At 64.9% G+C, this 19,701-nt stretch overlaps 1 protein-coding gene across 1 annotated transcript in view; it reads left to right on the plus strand.

The window, feature by feature from the left end:
• MMP17 (matrix metallopeptidase 17) overlaps positions 1-19,152 on the plus strand; it is a 26,569-nt gene extending 7,417 nt beyond the window's left edge. Inside the window, exons 2-10 of the mRNA XM_040620118.1 lie at positions 7,972-8,104; positions 8,883-9,012; positions 9,502-9,785; positions 10,481-10,657; positions 11,929-12,028; positions 12,875-12,957; positions 13,052-13,204; positions 17,364-17,621; positions 18,203-19,152. Coding sequence (XP_040476052.1) covers positions 7,972-8,104; positions 8,883-9,012; positions 9,502-9,785; positions 10,481-10,657; positions 11,929-12,028; positions 12,875-12,957; positions 13,052-13,204; positions 17,364-17,621; positions 18,203-18,528 — 1,644 coding nt within the window. The 3' untranslated portion in view covers positions 18,529-19,152. The remainder of the gene's footprint in view (positions 1-7,971; positions 8,105-8,882; positions 9,013-9,501; positions 9,786-10,480; positions 10,658-11,928; positions 12,029-12,874; positions 12,958-13,051; positions 13,205-17,363; positions 17,622-18,202) is intronic.
• Positions 19,153-19,701: the final 549 nt, after the last annotated feature.

Below are 19,701 nucleotides of genomic sequence, written 5' to 3' on the forward strand. Positions count from 1 at the left end.
TCCTGGACCCGCTCCTGGGGTGCATGATCTGGGGGGCAGCGTGTGTCTCGGGGTCCACTCTCCTGCTCAGAGAGGCCCTGCTCCGGAGGCTAAGGAGGGTCCCGCCACACAGTCAGGGATGCTAGTCCCGGCCCAGACAAGCTCCTTTGTCGACCCCGCGCAGTTCTCAAGTTTTTCTCTGCCTGCCCAGAGACAGCGGGCTGGGCACAGTCCTCCCAGCCAGGGCCTGGGCACCTCCTCTTCTCCCTCCCTCGGTTCCCCTGAGCCTCCTGGGGCATGGGGGGCAGTCCCGGGCCAAACTCTGTGGGGTGTCCTGGGGCTGGGGGGTCACCTCCTCAGCCTCGAGCCCCAGAGACAGCAGGGCCCTGGCATCTGGCCCAGGGGGGAAGTAGCGGAAGATGCTGCCCCTGACCCTAGAGGCCCCCACCCGGGGCAAGGCCAGGACCGGCCCTCCTAGTGCTGCCAAGCCTGCCTCCTCCTGCCCACGTTTGTGGGCGGAGGGCGGTCTCTGGTGGCCGTCTGGGGAATGACACCTCAGCGCCCCGACCCAGAGGTGCAGGAAGTCTTGGAGACAGGATTTAGGGGCGGAGGGGGGCTCCTGCCCGCCCCCTCTGTCGACCGCCCCGGGGCCCACTGACTGTGCATATTCACATCGGGGGCTGCCAGTGAGGAGAAGGGCCCCTTTGTCAGTGTGACCCAGCTTCTGCCAGCGTCGAGCCCAGCGGGTCCGGAGCACTGGCTGGTCCCCGGGAGAGGCTGGCCTGGCCCAGCCCACTCCGGCTTTAGTGTGAGGACAAAGGCCTGGATTGAGTCCTGCTGCGCCCAGCGAGCGGTGGGCTTTCAGGCCGTGTGGAGAGGGACAAAAGAGTGCGCTGTGCCCTCCTGGGGCCGCGCGGCCAGTCCTTCTGGCCCGGGCTTCTCATTATTTTATTTCTGGGTGGGTAATACCCGTAGCAAGATGCTCAGGCCGTATGGAGGGGCCTGTGGGAGAACGCCTGTCCTCCCTGCCCTCCCCTCCCTTCCTGAGAAGCTTCTGGAGGTCGCCTGGGCCCTCAGAAGGACGAGGGGACCTGGGCCCCTTACGTCGTGGATGGCGGCCCGCTGCCGCTCCTCCGTGCCTGCTGTCTTCCCTTGGAAGTCTGTCTGGGAGAACGTTCTGTACTGGAACGTCCGGGTCTGGCTGGCGCTCGGTGCCCACGCCCGCTCGCGTCTTTGCACAGACGTCACATCCTCCAGCCGGCCCCGGGCACGGACGTGCGCGCTGCTGCTAATATTCTGCTAAGGCAGCAGCAGTGCCAGGAGCCCCTGGTACCTGCAGCGTGGCCACGTGTGGGACCCAGGCCTGGGGGCGGCGGGGGGGAGCCCTGCTGGCGGGTGTGAGCGGGACACGGTGCGTGTTGGCAGACCTGCCAGCCTGGCCCCTCGAGTTTCTGCTCAGGTTTCTGCTTCCGGCAACAAAGTTCTCGTGGCCCCGAACCACGCAGCATCTTTGTGGATCTTGTGATCTTTGACACCCAGACAGGTGACTGGTGTGTGGCTGAGGGTGGTCGGGAACAAGCAAGGAGGCCCCGCGGGGATGGGCAGGATGAGGCCAGTGTCCCCCTCCTGGGCCAGGGGCAGATCGTGGCAGGGGTGATAGTCACCTTCCTGGCCCGGGCCTCAGCCAGGGGCCTCTGGGTCCCTGCTCCTCGATGCTCGCACCCAAGGGAGCCTGTGGGCCCTGCATGCCTTCGGGACTGACATCACAGACCTGGCCTGGGGCCAGGGCCATCCCCCGCACCACACAGCTGCAGACACGCCGCCCAGGGCCGGACCGCACACCCTCGCCAGGACAGAGAGCGGGAATGGCGAACCCGGGCGTGCGTGCTTTTGTCCTGAGCCTGGAGACTGAAGAGTCCCGGGGTCCCCTCCCAGCACCAAGGTGGGAGGTTGAATTTAAATGTGAAGGTCCTAAGACGCACCCAGCCCTCCCCCGCGCCCAGCCTGAGGCGTGCTGTGAGCACTGAGTCCTTGTCCTGGAGCACTCACTGCCTTTGGGGCTGCTGGCCAGTCTGAAAGAAGTCTTTGTGGGGCTTTTGTCCTGCGAGCCAGCGTGGTGTGGGCAGGGCTGAACCCAGGGAGTGTGGACCGGCTGGCCTGGGGGCTTAGGATGCCTTTCCTCTCACATGGGCCCTAGACAGAGCTGGGGGTCTGGACCCAGCCTGGGGGGGGGGCAGGACCCTGTCTGTAAAACAGGGCTGTTGGGACGTTTGCCTCCGAAGTGCTCTCACCGCATGTTCCCAGGGGGAGGGAGGAATGCAGAGAAGGCTGGACAGGATTTGGGGTTTGGCAGGGGTGTGACGCAGTGCCTTCCGAGGGTGTGTGATTTTTGTCTGTTGGTGCTGATCTGAGTTTTTAGGGAGATACTGTGGGAGTAGGGTCTGTGCTTGGGTCCTGGAGGGCGAGCATCTGCCCCATGTAAGTTGAGAGCCTGTCGGGTCTCCCGAGCACCGTCCAGCTCTCAGGAGCGCAGGACAGAGTGGTCTGGCAGGAAGCACAGCCCAGCTTCCCCACTCGCACAGAATCAGGTCCCACTCCTTACCGGCTGCCGGCTTCTGAATATCTCCAGCCTATACTCCATGGAACTCTGTTCTCTACGGAACTTCCCAGGCTGCTTCCTGCCCCAGGGCCTTTGCATCTGCCGTGCCCAGCTCTGTGAACTCTTGTAGGGCTTGTCACCTGACCAGCTCCTCATCTTTCAGGGCGTAGCCTACTGTCACCACCCCCCCGGGACATCTTCCCTGACCACCATTTAATTAGTCCCTGCACCCTGTCACTCATGTCCCCTCATAGCACAGAGGTCACGGAAATAAGCTCTGAAGCCAGACACCCCGGGCTCCAGTCCCAGCCCTGCCCCATGCTGGCTATGTGACTGTGGGTACACGTCCTAACCTCTCTGGGCCTCCGTGTCCCCATCTGTAAAATGGCGATAATGGTGTCTGCCTCATAAGATTCGTTTAGCAGCTACTGACTTTGCGGCTGCTGTGCACCAGGCATGGCGTGAACGCCGCAGACGGTGCCCTCGGCCTCCCACAGCTGTGCCCTGAGGGTGTCGTGGGCGTTAAGCGGGTTGGCGAAGGGAGGAGTAGTTGTTGGTGTTGGGATCACTTCTGATAACGGTCACGCATGACACAATCACGGCCTGGGGTCGCTTGCTGTGCTCACTCGCTTACCTTCCCCAGGATGCTGTCCGCACCCGGAGCCCTGTCTGCAGGGTGGGCTCTCCCAGGCCATCGCTGTCCCCAGGGTGCCCGGCACAGTGAGCGCTCAATCTGGCTGTGTCAGGTGGATGGACAGGGAACGGTGGGCTGTCCAAGGGGGACCTAGGAGCGTCCCCCCGGGGATGACACTGGGATGGACACTAGGGCTTGGGGTCCCCGGGAGCTGCCCACCACCAGCTCCCAGAAGAAGACGAGCACAGGGGGTCCTGCTCTGAGGACCCCCCCCCAGCTCATTTCCCTTCAGGGTCTTTAGTGGACAGGGACGGCCGCCAGACCACGGCTCTGCCACGGCTGGATGTGTGACTGTGGGCCTCAGTCTCCTGAGCTGTGAGTGGAGCCGGTGGTCACACTGCCCTGCAAGCGGTCCCGAGTGAAGGTACGCAGGGCGAACCGCGAGCTGGCACCGTGTGCGTACCGGCCGGGCTTGCTGTATTACGGTGAGTGTTTGGGTCCTGAGGGGTGCCCTGAAGCCACTGCCTGCCAGCCCCATGTCTCCTGAGCCACGTCACCGTGGCTGGGGGGTGACCGTCTGCCCGCAGCACGGCCCCACGGCAGCCTCTGCGGCTGGGTTCCCTCATCTGTGCACAGGGGCTAATGCTACGGACACCTGCTCTCTGTGCCCCCTCACGAGGCAGGAGGAGTCCAGCCGGACATGGGCCCTGCAGGGGAAGGGCCCACGGGTCTGCCATCCACGACCACGGTCCCTGCCAGAGCAGCAGGCCCCCAGGCCGGGGACAGTCCCAGGCGCGTGGTGGCCCCACCAGGCTCCAGGGGATCATGTGTCTCCTGGTCACCACAGGCTTTAGGCCCCCATCTGCCACCTATAAGTGGGGACGACAGGGGCCATGCAGGGCGGCAGTGGAGAGGACCACATGAGACCCTGCACCCAGTAAGCACTTCTTGTTCGCCAGCTTGGTGAAGCACAGAACGGCGCAGCCCAGTGCCGACACTATGGGGCTGGGGCTGCGGGTCCCCGGTGCCCACCTGCTGGGGCTGCTCACCTGCTGGGGCCAGAGCTGCCTCCCTGTGACTCTGAAGAGTGGGGAGGGTGGCTAGCCCTGTTGGCGGTGTAACTGGAGGGAACAGGGAAGATAAAAGCCGAGAGGCCTGGGGCCGCGTGGGCGAGCCGGGAAAGGCCAGCCGGAAGCGCTGCACCGCGTTCTGCCAGTGCCCGGCTCCCGGCACCATGTCCCAGCCTCGGTTTCCCCGTCTGCGGTAATGGCCCAGCTCAGGGGTCCCTGGGAGGAGGCAGAGCTCATCCCCGCGGCTGCTGGGGATCCTCCGCGGCGGGGCGGCGGTTGCGGGCTTGGGGCGCCCCAGCTTCTCTCCTCCCCACCCCTTTTCTCCCCTCCCCACGGCCTTCTGGAAGGTTCACCTCCGCTGCAGCAGCCTGGTTGCCCTGGAGACGCGGTCGCCGTGGCGACGGTGCAGGGAGGGTGGGGTGGGCGCGCGGGGAGGGGCCGGCCTGGGCTGGCGCCCCACGGGCTCTGTAGCAACTGGGGTGGGGGGCGAGGACCCCCGGGGGGGGGGGCGGGCTTCCTGCGGCGGGCGCCCTGGAGGAGGAGGCGGGGCAGCGTCTGGCCCCTGCTGCAGCCCCGCCGGGAGTTCGGGTGTTGCGCTCCCTGCCCGCATCCCCGGGTTCACGCCCCCGCCGCCCGCACCCATTAGTCTCCTCGGCAGCTTCAAAATGTGCCGCCCCGGGGGGAGGAAGGCCGGCCATTTGGGAGTTCGCCCGTCTCCTCCGGTGAAGGACAGGAGCTGGCAAGTGGAGAGAGCGCTGTCTTCTTAGCTGCGCCTCCCCGAGGGCGCCTCCTCCCTCTGTGGGGGGCCGCCCGCGGGGCCTTCGGGTTCCAGGCACTTGTGCCTCCAACGAAGACAGGCCTGGGCGGGGGTCCCACGGGCTTGCACGCCCAGTGCCGTCCCCGTGGCCACCCGAGGGCCAGTGGCTGCCGTTGTCCCCACACACCTGCCAGGGGCTTATTCTGGCGTCAGACACCTCCATAGGATTTCCCGGGGTCAGCTGGTGGGGTGCTCCCACCCTCCCACTCTGGACTGTCCACGAATGGACCCAGAAGCCCCCCCAGGACTGCAGGGGCCTCAGGGGCCCCAGGAAGGAGACTGAGACCCCTGGGTACTTGAGAGGGGACTGCTTTGTGATGCTAATGTCATGGGAGGGGTCCGCACTGGGGGTAGGTGGGAAGTGCAATAGAGAACACAGACACCCCCTCCCCCAGCCCTTGCCTGCGGGTGGGGGCTCCCTGGCCGGCCCCTCAGATTGGGCCCTGTTCTCAGGGTTTGCCCTGCGGGGGCTGCAAGGCACAGTATTCCCAGGGTCCTGGCAGATGGGAGTGGCCACTGACCCTGGGGGCAGCAGTGCCTGTCCCAGGGCCGTGCCTGCACTCAGCTAACCCTTGTTCAGCAGTACGGGGCCGGCTGGCCTCTCAGACCCTGCTTTTCAGCTTTGGCAAACATTTCAAAGCAGCCTGAAGTGCCCTTGGCTTCTCCAAAGCCAAAGCCGGGAAGCGCGAGGGTCTCCTGGCCAGGCTTCCCTGGGGCCCCGGGGGTGGGGGACCAGGGCTCCTCCGTGAACCCCACAGAGCCCCGTGAGGGGTGGGGCATGGGGCTGCTCAGTGCAGAGACCCAGCTGTTAGCTCGGCCTACGGGGGGGGGGGGTCCTTCTTTCTCATGTCTCAGCCCCAGCCTGCTGGAAGCAGCTGGCCTGGGTGGGGGAAGCCACCCGCTTGGGCGGACCCTTCCCTGGTGAGCAGGGTGGGGCCCACACCCTCATCTGGTATCCTGTGCATCAGGAAACTCCTGAGGGCTTCCTGGAGGAGGCAGCCTTATGGTGCTGAATGGCAGGGCTTTGAAATGTGTGTGTGTGTGTTGACATTCAGAAAGAAAACTGCAACATCAAAACTTTCAAATATTTGTAAAACTTTTCCCAAAAACATGTGTAACCTCAAACGTACATGTTTTGTGCTTATCTGCAGTGCCTAGCCGGGTACTAGTCATGGGACACGGTCCTTGAGATAGATACACTCTAATGTGTTCCAAGTGATGTGAAGGAGGTCCTCCCAAAGGAAGAGGGGTGTTCAGGGACTACAAGGATCTTAACCCTGAGGAGGGCACAGTCCGGGGTGAGGAGGTAGGCCTGTCCCAGCCGATGCCCACCTCGTCTGAGCGTGGGGCACCACTCCTCAGGCCCCTCTGATCAGAAGTGTCCACTTGGAAGGGTCTCCTGATTCCTGTCCATCGAGGGTCAAGTCACTCCCGCTGCCAGCCAGTCCTGTCCCACAACCTCTGAGGACCCCAGGTCCATGCACTGTGTTGGGGGTCTTCTGTCAGGACCGGTGGTTCTGGGCCAGTAAGGGTTTGAGGGGTAGGGGTTAAAGGAACAGAGAAACCCCAGGAAAGACTCCGTGTTTCCTGGAAAGAGAGGAATCTAGCCGGTTCTCTGCAGCTGTATGCAAATTGTATGCAAATCACGGAGGTGGCTCCTCCTGGTCCATTGACCCTCCTGAGAATTCCAGGAGGGTGCACTCCCTTCCACCGAGCACCTGCTGGGCCCCCCTGGGGGCAGAGCCTCTGGGCAGGGGTCCTACTGGCAGGGGCTACAAACTGTAAAGCTTCCGGGGACCCTGCCGGTAGCATAAATGAATTCAGAGTTCTTCAGTGTCCACCAAAAAACAAACAGACCGGCAGGTTGCTGCCTCCCTTGGAGCCAGGCCTGGGCAGCGAGGGGCTCGGGGAATTCCTGTGACTGGCCCCCCCACCTGGGGGTCCTCCCCCACTGGCGAGCCCACCCGCTGTCCACGTGGCCTGAGGCTTTCGGGTCACACAGGCCAGGAAGTGGGCGTGACACCACTTGGTGGTTGAAGCCGAGGCCCCCCCAAGAATGGCGCCAGCACTGCCCTGTCTCCTCAGCCCCCCACGGGGTGAAGGTGGTGGGACTTGGGAAGGAGGCTCTATTTGTGTCCGTGAGGAAGGGTCACCTGCCATTCCTGCTTCCTGTTTGGCTCCGGGGACCCCGGTGCCAGGGCCCTTTTCGGCAGATTGTCCCGACAACGCTGTGTATGCTTTATAGAGCGCCCGTGTCAGGTGCCGCTGAGAGCATTTTCCATGTCCTAACTCACAATATCCTCACGCCCACAGGCAAGGAGACCGCCCAGAGGGGTTGAGGGACTTGTCCGAGGTGCACGGCGAGGAGGTGGCCCAGTGGCACTTGGCCCCAGGCAGCCTGGCTTCAGAGTCTGGGCAGCTCATGACCGGATTTCTAAGACCAGAGTCTGAGCTACGGCCCTTCTCAGTGTGGGTTTCAGACCTTCGATCCTAGACGGCTGCCTCCCGAGGCAGCTCTGGGCCTGAATCTGGCACTTGCCACATGTAATAACCTTTTTAAAATGTCACTTTGTCAAGTGTGCCCTGGGCATCTCCTGGCTCAGGGGAAGTGAGGTGGGACAGGCTGCCGTGGGCGGTTGTTCAGGTGGTGCACTGCTAAAGCTCACCCCTCCGAAGGGGCATCAAGTTTATTCAGACGGCTCTCCAGCATCTGTCTATAAAGTAACTTAGAGAAGGGGCACAAGGCACCCTGTGGGCTAATAGGGGGCTGGGGCCAGTGGTGAACAGGGCTGGCAGAGGCCTGCCCCTCACCCGAAGAGCAGGCGCTCTTCTTGTGGGGCTGAGCCCACCTCACTCTGCTCTCTGTTCTCAGGAGTGGCTGAGCAGGTTTGGCTACCTGCCCCCCGCGGAGCCCACAGCAGGGCAGCTGCAAACGCAGGAGGAGCTGACCAAGGCCATCTCGGCCATGCAGCGGTTCGGAGGTCTGGAGGCCACCGGCATCCTGGGTCAGTCCAGGGGTGACAGGAGATGGGGTTTCCCCTAACTCCCCCCTCCCTGCCCCGGCTGCCCTTTGGGGCCCTTTGCCCTCTCCAGCCTGCCCGTGAGGTGGGGTTAGGCCGGGCCCGCTGTCCCTGGGGACACGGACTCCCGTCGGCACGCTCACCACCCCCAGGTGTGGGCACGGTGCAGGGGAGTGTGCGCCAACTGCGCCTAGACCCGTCGGCCCCCCATCCAGCAGGGTCTCACGCGCTGGTGCCCGTGGGGGCTGAGGGGGCCAGCTGTCGGGTGGGATCCCAGTTGATTCTTGTCCCGTGGAAGTGGCGGATCTGTGTGGCCAACACTTGCAGCTTTCCACGGGAAGCCAGAGACCTGGGGGGTTCATGTGAGCACCCCAGTTTTTACATGTTGGCAACCGATCGAGGCTTGTAGAGCCCTCCTGTGGGCTGCTGGGGCGCACCTGTGGCCAGGCCTCGGAAGAGGTCTACACGTACGTGTCGCAGCGGAGCTGGTCAGGCGTGTGTGCTGGGAACGGCCGGGAGCATGGGAGGCCGCATGCAGGTCCGGGCCGTGCTGCCCCCCGCCGGCCAGGGCCCCGCGGCGTCCCCTCCCACTGGTGTTAGTAATGCTTTGCACGACCCCTGTCCTGGTCGTAGATGTTAACACCTCACCCCCCAACGCCCCCGCCCCGGCTGTGAAGTCTGGCAAGTCTAGAGCCCCGGGGCAGGGACTGAGGATAGGGCCTGGGGTCAGCTCTCGGGGACTGACCCCCAGCCACCCCTGCAGACGAGGCCACCCTGGCGCTGATGAAGACGCCTCGGTGTTCCCTCCCTGACCTCCCGGCTGCGGCCCCAGCGCGAAGGAGGCGCCAGGCTCCAGCTCCAACCACATGGAACAGGAGGAGCTTGTCCTGGAGGTGGGTGGGCTGCCCCTGCCTGACTCTCCACATCCCGGTGCCCGGGGACTGCCGAAACAAGCACCCGTGAGCCAGGCTTCGGGGGTCGGGGAGCGCATCCTCAGTTCCGGAGGCCGTAGGTCCTGGGGTCGTAGGGCTGGCTCCCTCTGAGGCTCCCTGGGCGGGTGGGCGGGGGGCATCCAGCCCCGGCCTCTCTGCTCGAGGTGCTCCTGGCCGCCACTGACCCACAGCTGCAGCCCCTGCGTCCGCCCTCACGCGGCCTTCTCCCCGGCCCCCGTGTCCCCTGCTGTGTCCTCCGAGGACACGTCACCCCATCCAGGAGGCCTCACCTCAGCTCTTCACTAGGAAGAACGGAAAACCCTGTTTCCCAGCAGGGCCTGGATGGGCGACCCTGGGGAGGAATGTGTCCGGGAGACCCCGTCTGCCGGGGGTGGGGGCGCGGCCTGGGCCTGGTGGGCAGACCCCGGGCTCTGACCCCGCCCCCCCCAGGGTCCGCACGTTCCCACGGGACTCGCCCCTGGGCCGCGACACGGTGCGTGCGCTCATGCACTATGCCCTGAAAGTCTGGAGCGACATCGCGCCCCTCAACTTCCACGAGGTGGCGGGCAGCACCGCGGACATCCAGATTGACTTCTCCACGGCTGACCACAACGACGCCTACCCCTTCGACGGCCCCGGCGGCGCGGTGGCCCACGCCTTCTTCCCCGGCGACCACCACACCGCGGGGGACGCGCACTTCGATGACGACGAGTCCTGGGCCTTCCGCTCATCAGGTGCGTCCAGCTGACGCTGAGTCCCAGGGACACGCTGGGTTACAGGGGCCGCTCCAGGCCTGCGGGATGAAGAGCGCCCGTGGCCCGGAGCGGTGTGCGTCTGTCCCTTACATCGAGGCCAGCCTCACCCCGCTCTCTCGGGCAGGGGCACCTGCCCCGCTGATCGTGGGCTCGCAGGCCTGGGACGCGGGCTGACGCTGCTTGAGGTGTGTCCCCCCGACGGGCTGAGCTGGGCTTGTCCTCACCCTGGTCCCAGCCTCCAAGAGGCCTCTACAGGCCGTCACACCCTCACCCCCTCGCTCGCCAAGCCCCACTGGCCCGGGAAGGTGCAGGCCCCCAGGCTCAAGGTGGCCGGATGGGCGGAGCCACGTGGCACAGGGCATGGATGTGGGCCAGGAGATGGGGGCCACTGGAGTGAGTCCACACTCCAGCCCGGGGGGGGGGAGCCCGTCCCCACCTGAGGAACCAGCAGTGACCCCGCAGAGCCTTTGGACCCTTTGCCATGGTGGGAGCTGAGGCCCGAGAAGCCCTTGTAGACCCCAGGAGGGCCTCGGCAGGAACCGGGACAGCGGACCCCTCACATCACACCCCTCCGGATGGGTGCCCCCCGGCCCCTGTGCATGAACTCGTCCCATCCTCGTGGCCTGGCCCGGCTGGCAGTCCCTCCCCTGACCCACTGCTCTCTGTGTTCCCAGATGCCCACGATATGGACCTGTTCGCGGTGGCTGTCCATGAGTTTGGCCATGCCATCGGGCTGAGCCACGTGGCAGCCACAAGCTCCATCATGCAGCCCTACTACCAGGGCCCCGTGGGTGATCCCCTGCACTACCGGCTCCCCTACGAGGACAGGGTGCGGGTCTGGCAGCTGTACGGTGAGCCCCCCAAAGTCAGGCACCATCTCCCCGGGCTGGGGACAGAAAGGCAGGGCACCCCCCGAGCACAGCACCCCCAGGAGGAGGGCTCTTCCCGTCTTGTTCATCCGTCTTCGTGTGCTCAGCTTCTGGTCCCTGCATGGCACGCCTTCGCGGCTCCCTCATGCGTGTGGGATGAGCGAACGGCGGTCTGTTGCCAGGGTCCTGGGATGCGGGGCCTGCAGCCCAGTGGCAGAGCTCGCCCCAGAGCCCCCGTGCCCCGGGCGAGATCCCAGGCTGGCCCCAGATAGCTTCACGTGGTGACTCGGGCACGGTTGTGCCTGGTGGCCCCTCTTTACACCTACGAGGGAGGACCGGCTGAGGCAGGATGGCCCGTGGCGGCCGACAGAGCTGGCCCTGAGCCCAGAGCCCTGCTCGGACACCTGCCCTGCTGGGGACACGTCAGAAACTGGCACGGAGGGAGGCCCCATCCCGTAGCGGGCCTGGGCCTGGGCCAGAGGCCGTGTGCGGCTTCTGTCTCCCTGCCCCAACCCCCGTCTGCCCCCCTCGGAGGCCAGACCCTGCCTCCCCTTCCTGCACAGCAGCCCTGCCCCCACCCCTGCAAGCTCCCCCCAGCGCCCGCCGCGCCACTGGGCTTTTCCTACCAGAGTAAAACGCACCACGTTAACCACTCGGAGCACGCAGGTCAGCGGCATTGACCCCGTTCACAGTGTTGCCATCTGCCACTTCTGCCTAGTTCCAGAACATTCCTCACCACCCAGCAGCCACTGACCTCCTTTCTGTTCGTCTGCCCCATGTGGACTTCTCACGCAATGAAATTGCACCCGAGTGGCCTTTCATGTCTGGCTTCTCTCACGGGGCGCGCGTTCCCAAGCCCTCGTCCCGCTCACGTCCCGCCCACGTCCCGTCGCTGCCTCCCTCCTCTGTTGCCCAGTGAGTCCATCCGTCCACTCGCGCTGGTGGACACTTGCGGCATTCCCACGTTTTGGCTGCTGTGCACATTCACAGACCACTTTTGGTTGGAACCCCTGTTTTTGGTTTTTTGGGGTGTGCACCTGCAAGGAGGCCTGGGGGGCAACCTCATTCAACCCCTGGGGGTTAAGGAGGGGTCGTGGGGACCCCTGTGTCTCCTACTCATGCTGCGATGCTCTGGGCCCCGGGCATGCGCAGGGCCCGCCACCCCCTGGCCACAGTTCCGTATTGGGGGGTCCTCAGAAGGCGGTGGGATTTGCAGGGAGGCGGCCCTTCAATGCAGCCTCTTGTCTCCACAGGCGTGCGGGAGTCCGTGTCCCCCACGGCACAGCCAGACACCCCGGAGCCCGAGGAGCCCCCGCTCCTGCCAGAGCCCCCCGACAATCGGTCCAGCACCCCGTAAGCCGTGGGCCCCTGGTCTGCATGCTGTGGCTGGTACCACCCCCAACAGTGGCTCGGAGCCCCCAGGCTCTTCTGAGAAAATCACAGCTCCGGGGCCACGTCCTGAGCGCGGCTCCCTGTCCTCAAACCCCCCAGACGGTGGAGGGGCACCTGCCCACCCCGACCTGGGCTGCAGGGGTGCTGGAACCCCCTTACCCTTTGTCGCAGACGTGAGCCCATGATGTTCCCTGATGCTCCGCTCGCTCCGCGCTCTGTCTCAGCCGCCCTGGACCGCGGAACAGGGACGCGGGCTTTGCGTTCTTGTTTATTAATTGAAGTATAGTTGACGTACAAAAAGGGCCTCCTTTTAATTCCCTTCTCTCTGACGCGCTCCGTTGTCCTGCGTCTCGGAGCCTGCGGGCAATGACGTGGGGTGTGAAGCCCAGCTCCTCCTAGTGGCTCAGGAATGGGGGCTCCTCCCAGCCTGCCCGGGTCTGTGCCCCCAGCCCCCCTCCCCTGCCCCCCAGCTCTCTCTCCCCCAACCCCTCCCCTCTCCCTGCACACTCTCCCCACCACCCTCCCTCTCCCCTCAACCCCTCCCTCCCCCTCCCCCGGCCCCTGCCCTCTCCCCCTCCTCCAGCCCTCTCCCCCAGCCCCCTGGCTCTCTCTCCCCCAACCCCTCCCCTCCCCCTGCACTCTCTCCCCCCCACCATCTGTCCCCCCAAACTCTCCCTCTTCCCTTCCCCAGGCCCTCCCACCCAACTCCTCCGTCCCCCCTCCCCCCCCCATGCCCCCCTGGCTCTCTCTCTCCCCTCCCCCTGCCCCCTTCCCCCTCCCCCAGCCCGCTGGCTCTCTCTCCCCCAGGCCCAGGAGGGATGTGCCTCACCGCTGTAGCACTGACTTTGACGCCGTGGCCCAGATCCGTGGCGAGGCCTTTTTCTTCAAAGGTAACCCCCACCCGGTCCAGCTAATGGATGGCAGGGCAGCCCCTTCGGGCCGCAGACCGGCCCCCTGCAGCCGCACCCCTCTCTGTCCCCCCAGGCAAGTACTTCTGGCGGCTGACGCGGGACGGGCACCTGGTGTCGCTGCAGCCGGCGCAGATGCACCGTTTCTGGCGGGGTCTGCCGCTGCACCTGGACAGCGTGGACGCCGTGTACGAGCGCGCCAGTGACCACAAGATTGTCTTCTTCAAAGGTGGGTGGGCCCCACCTGGCGCTGCCTGTATGGCTGCTGGGACCTGGGCGAGCCCCCGCGGTCTGCTCCAAGCCCAGGGTGGGGGCAGCTCACTCACTTGTGCACGCCGCCTGTGTGTATTTATTGAGCACCTACTGTGTCCTCGTGCCGTGGCAGCCATTGCGGGCACACGGTGGGCAACACAGGCAGAGACCCTCGATCCGGCAGGAGGCACGCGATTAGCACCTGCAGGTGGTGAGGGACTTAGTTTCAGATAGAGCTGAGGGAACAGCATTCTGGGCAGAGGGAATGGCCAGTGCAAAGGCGCCAGGGCAAGGACCATCCTGCCGAGCGCCCAGCGCCCCAAGGAGGGTGTGAGGCCGGCGTGGGGTGCAGGAGGCCCAAGGAGGGTGTGAGGCCGGCGTGGGGTGCAGGAGCCCCAAGGAGGGTGTGAGGTCAGTGTGGGGTGCAGGAGGCCAGTGTGGGGTGCAGGAGGCCCAAGGAGGGTGTGAGGCCAGTGTGGGGTGCAGGAGCCCCAGAAGGAGGGTGTGAGGCCGGCGTGGGGTGCAGGAGCTTGGAAGTGCAGGTCTGCACCTGCGGGGAGGGAGCTAGGTTTTTTTCCCAGCATGGTGGGAGCCCCGCCCAGCTCCCACGTCTCCCTCGTCTCCCTCATCTCCCTCGTCTCCCATGTTGTTGGGGATGACAGGTCTGCTGGCAGCCGGTGTCATTCCACACCACACCCCACTCCCTGGGCTGGGCTGGGGGAGGCGCTGCTCTTGGGGCACGGCCAGGATGCTGGGGCTGTGGCAGGAGCTCCTCAGGTCTCTGGGCACCTCAGGGGTGGGGAGCCTTCCCGTCACACCCTCACTGCCCTGTGCTGCTGCATTCTGGGGTGAACCACCCCGCTTCCCCAGAGTGAAGCCACCCTCCTGCCCTGGCCCAGGCTTACCAGCCCCGCCTGGTGCGCGCTCCAGAGCCTGACACCTCCACACCCGGAGACCCCTGGAGCCACACGCTGTGTCCCCCCACCCTGCTGGCCGAATCACTGCCCAAGGCCATGGGCATGGCAGTGGGACCTGCAGGGCACAGTCTTCTAGGTTGGGGTTATTTCTCAACAGTTGAGCATCGGGAGACCCCCATGGCCCTAGCATTGGGCTCCCAGACGGTGTGGCCACCTGACACCTGTGCTGAGTGCAGGAGAGCGGGGCGACTGGGTCAGGTTGGCCACCCGCCTCGTGCCCCCCGCTCCAGCTCCGGGGAAGCTTGGCAGCCCTTACTGGGTCCACATCCCATCGGTGGGGAAAGGAGTAGCGGAGGCCTGAGGCCCCAGGTCAGGGGCCGGCAGGGCTGGTTCCTTCTGAGGCTGCAAGGGAGACTGGCCCCCCACCCCCCGCCCCACCTGTGTCCCCGCCGGGCTTTGTCCCGTGTGTCTCACTGTGCGTGTGTCGTCTCTGACAAGGGTGCCACTCCGCGGATGTCAGGCCCACTCGACTCCAGCACGACTTCACTCTTAACTAATTTCACCTGCAAACACCCCGTTTCTACGTGAGTCTGGTGCTGAGGTCCAAGTGCATGTGAATTTGGGGGAGCGTTTTCAACCCAGCGCAGCAGCTCTTTGAACCCAAACGGGGGACCCTTTTTCTTTGAGGAGGTAACGAATATTCCGCGTTTCTCATGCTCCTTCCCGTCACCGGCCAGCGTGTGGTCGGGGCCGGGCACCTGTCAGCGGTGAGCTGTCGGGGTAACCAGTCAGTACTGGCCCCAGACAGTGGGTCTGGCCGCCGTCCCTGGGGCAAGCCAGGAGTCGGGCCAGGGGGCCTCCCCGTAGATGGCACCGTTCTCTCAACCTTCCAAAAAGCAAAGTTGGAAGACTGCTTACGACTCTTATATCGTTTGTACTTGACGTTCGCCTCCCTGGACCGACCACCGCCTTTCCAAGAGAGCGCGTGCGTGCGAGGGGCTGCGTGCACCTGCTCTGTCCTCGTTCCGCGCAAACAGCCGCCTGCCACGCACGCTGGCCGTCCCCTGTCTCTGGGCCTCGAGAGAGCTTGGAGGTGGCTTCACGTCACTGCAGAAGGAGCCTCCTCGTTCCTCAAACCTCTGTTCTGGGAGATAATTTCCGACCTCGGGGAACGTGGCAGAAACAGTACGTGAACGCCCGCGTGCCCGGCGTCCAGCATCGCGCCTTGTTCACGTTTTGCTTGATTTGCTTCCTTTTCTTCCCATGGACGGTTCTACGCTTGTGTTCTCCTGACCCGACGACGAGGGAGCGGCCACACCAGGACCCCTTACGCAGCGTCTGCCCTCCCCTGGGCACGTCCGCAGCGTCCCGCCGGCGCCCCTCGGGCAGGTCACCTGGCAGTCTCTGCTTCTGCTCCTTTAGCAGGAGCGTCGGAGACGGATGTGCCCCGCGCCGCCCTGCCCACGGCGGGAGCTGTCTGATGTCCGCTGAGCCCCCCGGGGGTAGCACCCCCGCGTCTCCTGCCCTTTGTGCGGTGGACACACCTGCCCTCTCGGCTGTAGGGGGCCCGTTCTGCGGGTGTGTGGGTTTCCTTCGTGCACCCCCCCATCAGACACTCCAGTCGTCTGCTGTCTCCGGCTAAGGATTTTTAAAAATTATGTTTACTTTCAATTGTGGTAAAACACACACACACACACACACACACACACACAACTTTGCCATCTTAACCACGTCTACGTGCACAGTTCAGGGCATGAGGCACCTTGCCATGGTGTCCAGTCACCACTGTCACCTCCAGGACGCTTCCATCTTCCCGTGAAACACCGAGCCCCCAGCCCCTGGCGCCCACCGTCCACTTTCCGTCCGTGGATTGGACGGGATGCCTCGCAGACGTGGAGCCATACCGCACGTGTCCTTTCGTGACGACTCACTCCCCGCGGCATCATGTCCTCAAGGCTCATCCGTGCTGTGGCAGGTGTCCCCGCGTCTGTCCGGTGTGAGGCTGGGTCATCGATTGTGTGTGGATGGCCCACCAGCGGACGCCCGGGTGCTGCCCCCTCCTGGCTGCTGTGAATGATGCTGCTGTGACCACGGGCGTGCAGAGAGTGAGACCCTGCTTTCGACTGTGTGTCTGCCCGGCAGTGGGATTTCCGGAGCCTCCGTGTCTCACGTTTGGAGGACCGTCCACGCTGTTTTCCCAGGGCCACCCGGGTCACATTCCCGCCAGCAGGACACAGTTTGTCCATGTCCTCGCCAACACTTGGTTTTTTCAGGTTTTTTTTTTAAGATTTAATTTATTTATGTGACAGAGAGACAGCCAGTGAGAGAGGGAACACAAGTAGGGGGAGTGGGAGAGGAAGAAGCAGGCTCATAGCAGAGGAGCCTGATGTGGGGCTCGATCCCAGAACGCTGGGATCACATCCTGAGCCGAAGGCAGACGCTTAATGACTGAGCCACCCAGGCGCCCCTCTTTTCAGGTTTTTTGGTCGAGGCTGTTCTCATGGGTGTGAGAGGGTCTCCCGTGGTGGTTTTGATTTGCGTTTCCCTAATTAGCGACCTTGAGCGTCTCTTCATGTTGCCTGTTGGCCTTTTCAATATCTTCCTTGGAGAAATGTCTGTTCCAATGCTTTGGCAAAGGATTGTCAAGTGTTTTCCTCCTCTTACTGGCCCCCCCCGCCGCCGTACGTAACAGGCTGCTCGTCGCCACGCCGGACGGGAGAACTTAGCGGGCAGCACAGTGCCCTGGCGAGTCCAGAGCGCTGTCGAGGACACACCCAGAGACCGTCTGAAGCCATTTCTTCTTAATTTTACATACGGATTTGAAGCTCTTGGTGATCTCTAAACGTTTTGCTTCTGTGTAAACACTGACAAGGGTGCCCTTGCGTCGCTCCAGGCCCCGACGAGTCTGTGCCCGTGGAGACGCGGCCTCGTCACAACAGGGGGTGAGGCGGGACAGAGCGCAGCGGCCTCCCGGGCCAGGCCCTCCACTCCAGTGCGTGGAGTGGGTGCCCTGTCAGAACCCGGGGTCTCAGGCCGCCGGCAGGTGGGCCGACCCCGTGCCGGGCACAGAGTAGGTGCTCAGTAAATACGCGTGAGGCCCCGGGGTGCAGTGGGGCCGGGGCAATGGCATGGGGTGGCTGACGGGGAGCGGAAGGGCTGGAGCCTCCGCCCCACGGGGTGGGCCGAGCTCTGGCCCACGGCGCTCTCTCTCACCCCCAGGAGACAGATACTGGGTATTTAAGGACAATAACGTAGAGGAAGGATACCCGCGGCCCGTCTCAGACTTCGGCCTCCCGCCGGGCGGCATCGACGCTGCCTTCTCCTGGGCCCACAATGACAAGACTTATTTCTTTAAGGACCAGCTGTACTGGCGCTTCGATGAGCACACACGGCGCATGGACCCCGGCCACCCCGCCCGGAGCCCCCCGTGGAGGGGCATCCCCAGCACGCTCGACGACGCCATGCGCTGGTCCGACGGTGAGCCCCACAAGGCCTCAGCCTCCCCACCTGTGGAATGGGGATCACAGTGGGCCTGTGCCCCCACCGACCACCCGGGGTCACCGCTACGTGCAGCCTCCTGCTGCCTCATGTGCCCCAGGGCCTTTGCACCTGCCCCACATCCCGCAGATGCTGCCCAGACATCAGCATGGCCCCTCCCTCATGCCTCAGGCCCACATGGTGCAGCCCCACTGGCAGAGGGGAGAATACATCTCCCTCCCTACGGGGCAGCTGACGGGGCCAGATGTTTCCTTTCTGTTTTCAAAGCCGTGTTCCCAACACCTAGAATGGCCCGGGGAGGCCCTCAATAAATATCCCATAAGAGAGAAACCAAGAGGTTCTCTCATCCATCCCCCTGCCTCCTGGCAGCTTCTCCAAGCTTTTCCAGGCCTGGGAGGCCCTGGGTGCCCCCAGATGACCACCGGGGCTGAGACAGACTGACCGTGGCAGACACTGCGCTTCCCGTTCACTGTGGGCCCACACCCCGCTCCCTTATCCTCCTGCTGTCTAGCCTCACCCCTGCCTGCCGCAGCCACAGCTCACTCCCTCTTCTCCCCCAGGTGCTGCTTACTTCTTCCACGGCAAGGAGTACTGGAAGGTGCTGGACAGTGAGCTGGAGGCAGCGCCCGGGTACCCCCAGTCCACAGCGCGGGACTGGCTGGTCTGCAGAGACCCGCAGGCGGACCCGGAGGGTGCGGGCGGAGAGGCTGGGGCCCACGCCCGGCCAGGACAGCACGGCCGGAGCCGCGCAGAGGATGGCTTCGAGGTCTGCTCTTGCACTTCGCCGGCCTCCCCTCCCCCGCGGGCCTCGGGCGCACTGCTGGCGGCCTCCCTGCTGCTGCCCCTGGGTGCATTGTGGACAGCGGCCCGAGTCCTGGCGCTCTGACAGCCGCCGGCCTGCGAGAGGGCAGATGGGTCCCAGCTGGGGCCTCCCAGGACAAGGACGAGTGCCCCCACCCCTCCAGTGCCCGGACCAAGAGTTCCTGCAGCGCCACACGTGGCCCTGGGGCCCCAGCCTTGCTGAGAAGGACGCATGGCCAACTCTGAGCAAAGGCCACCTGGTCGCACCCCCACAGGTGGCGAAGAGGCCAGCAGAGGGCGCTGCCCCTCGAAAACACCTGCCCTTCCTCTTTGGCCACGGGAGGCCTGACTGCCAGCTATTGGGTGGGGAGACTCCTTGGGGCCGGGCTGGGGACAGGAGCCGTCCTTCCGGCCAGCGCACAGCTGGATCACCAGGACTCAAGTGATGAGCCCGGGGAGGCAGGGTTGGGCGTTGGGGGGCTACACTGCCCCAGCCTTGCTGGCCCCGGGAAGAGCAGCCGGTCTGAGCCAGCCAGCAGCCCGTCCGTCGGCACCACCAACCCCGTCTCACGCCCATACTGCTGCCCCTGGTGCTTCCGCCCACCCGGGGGGCTTCTGTCCCCCACCCCTGTGGGTCTGCAGTTGCCTTGCACAGGGCAGCCTCCAGCCCACAGATGAGTCCCCCAAGCTGGGGCCGAGGCCGGTCCCCCTCTTGACACATTTCAGACAAACACGACTTCTCCCTGCTTCCTGCTGGCTTGGCCTGGCTCCCTGGTGCCCTGCAGGCGGGGGCCACAGGGTGAATGTCCTCGGGGGCCTGGAGGGCCGGTGCAGACCTGGCCCCAGAACTTTCTGCGCTTGGGAGGGGCGGGGGCTTCCAGGAAGAGGCCTGTGCGGTGCTCACTTCCTTCCCTGGTGTTCACCAACCCCTTCCTCTCCAGCACCTCCTGACCCACCCTGTACCCCGTCCATACACCCGTTTCCTAGGCCAGGGAGCCGAGGGCCAGTCCCAGGACATGAGCCCGCTTCCTGCAGGGATCAGGTCTCGGAACCCAGGCCCTGGCACGTTCGCCCAGCGCTCGCTGATGGAGCCCCTCCCTGCGTGCACACGCTCGCTGCTCCGAGCCAACCTGGAGAACGCGCCCGTGCCCGTTCTGGGTGAAGCACCTAGGATGCCAGCTGCCAAAACCAGGGAGCCACCCAGCAGGAAGTGCAGGGAGGCAGCTGGGTGGGCAGTCTAGGCACTGCCCTCCCGCCC

This window comes from Ursus maritimus, unplaced genomic scaffold (assembly GCF_017311325.1).
Source record: "Ursus maritimus isolate PB19 unplaced genomic scaffold, ASM1731132v1 scaffold_33, whole genome shotgun sequence".
Classification (NCBI taxonomy): Eukaryota; Metazoa; Chordata; class Mammalia; order Carnivora; family Ursidae; genus Ursus; species Ursus maritimus.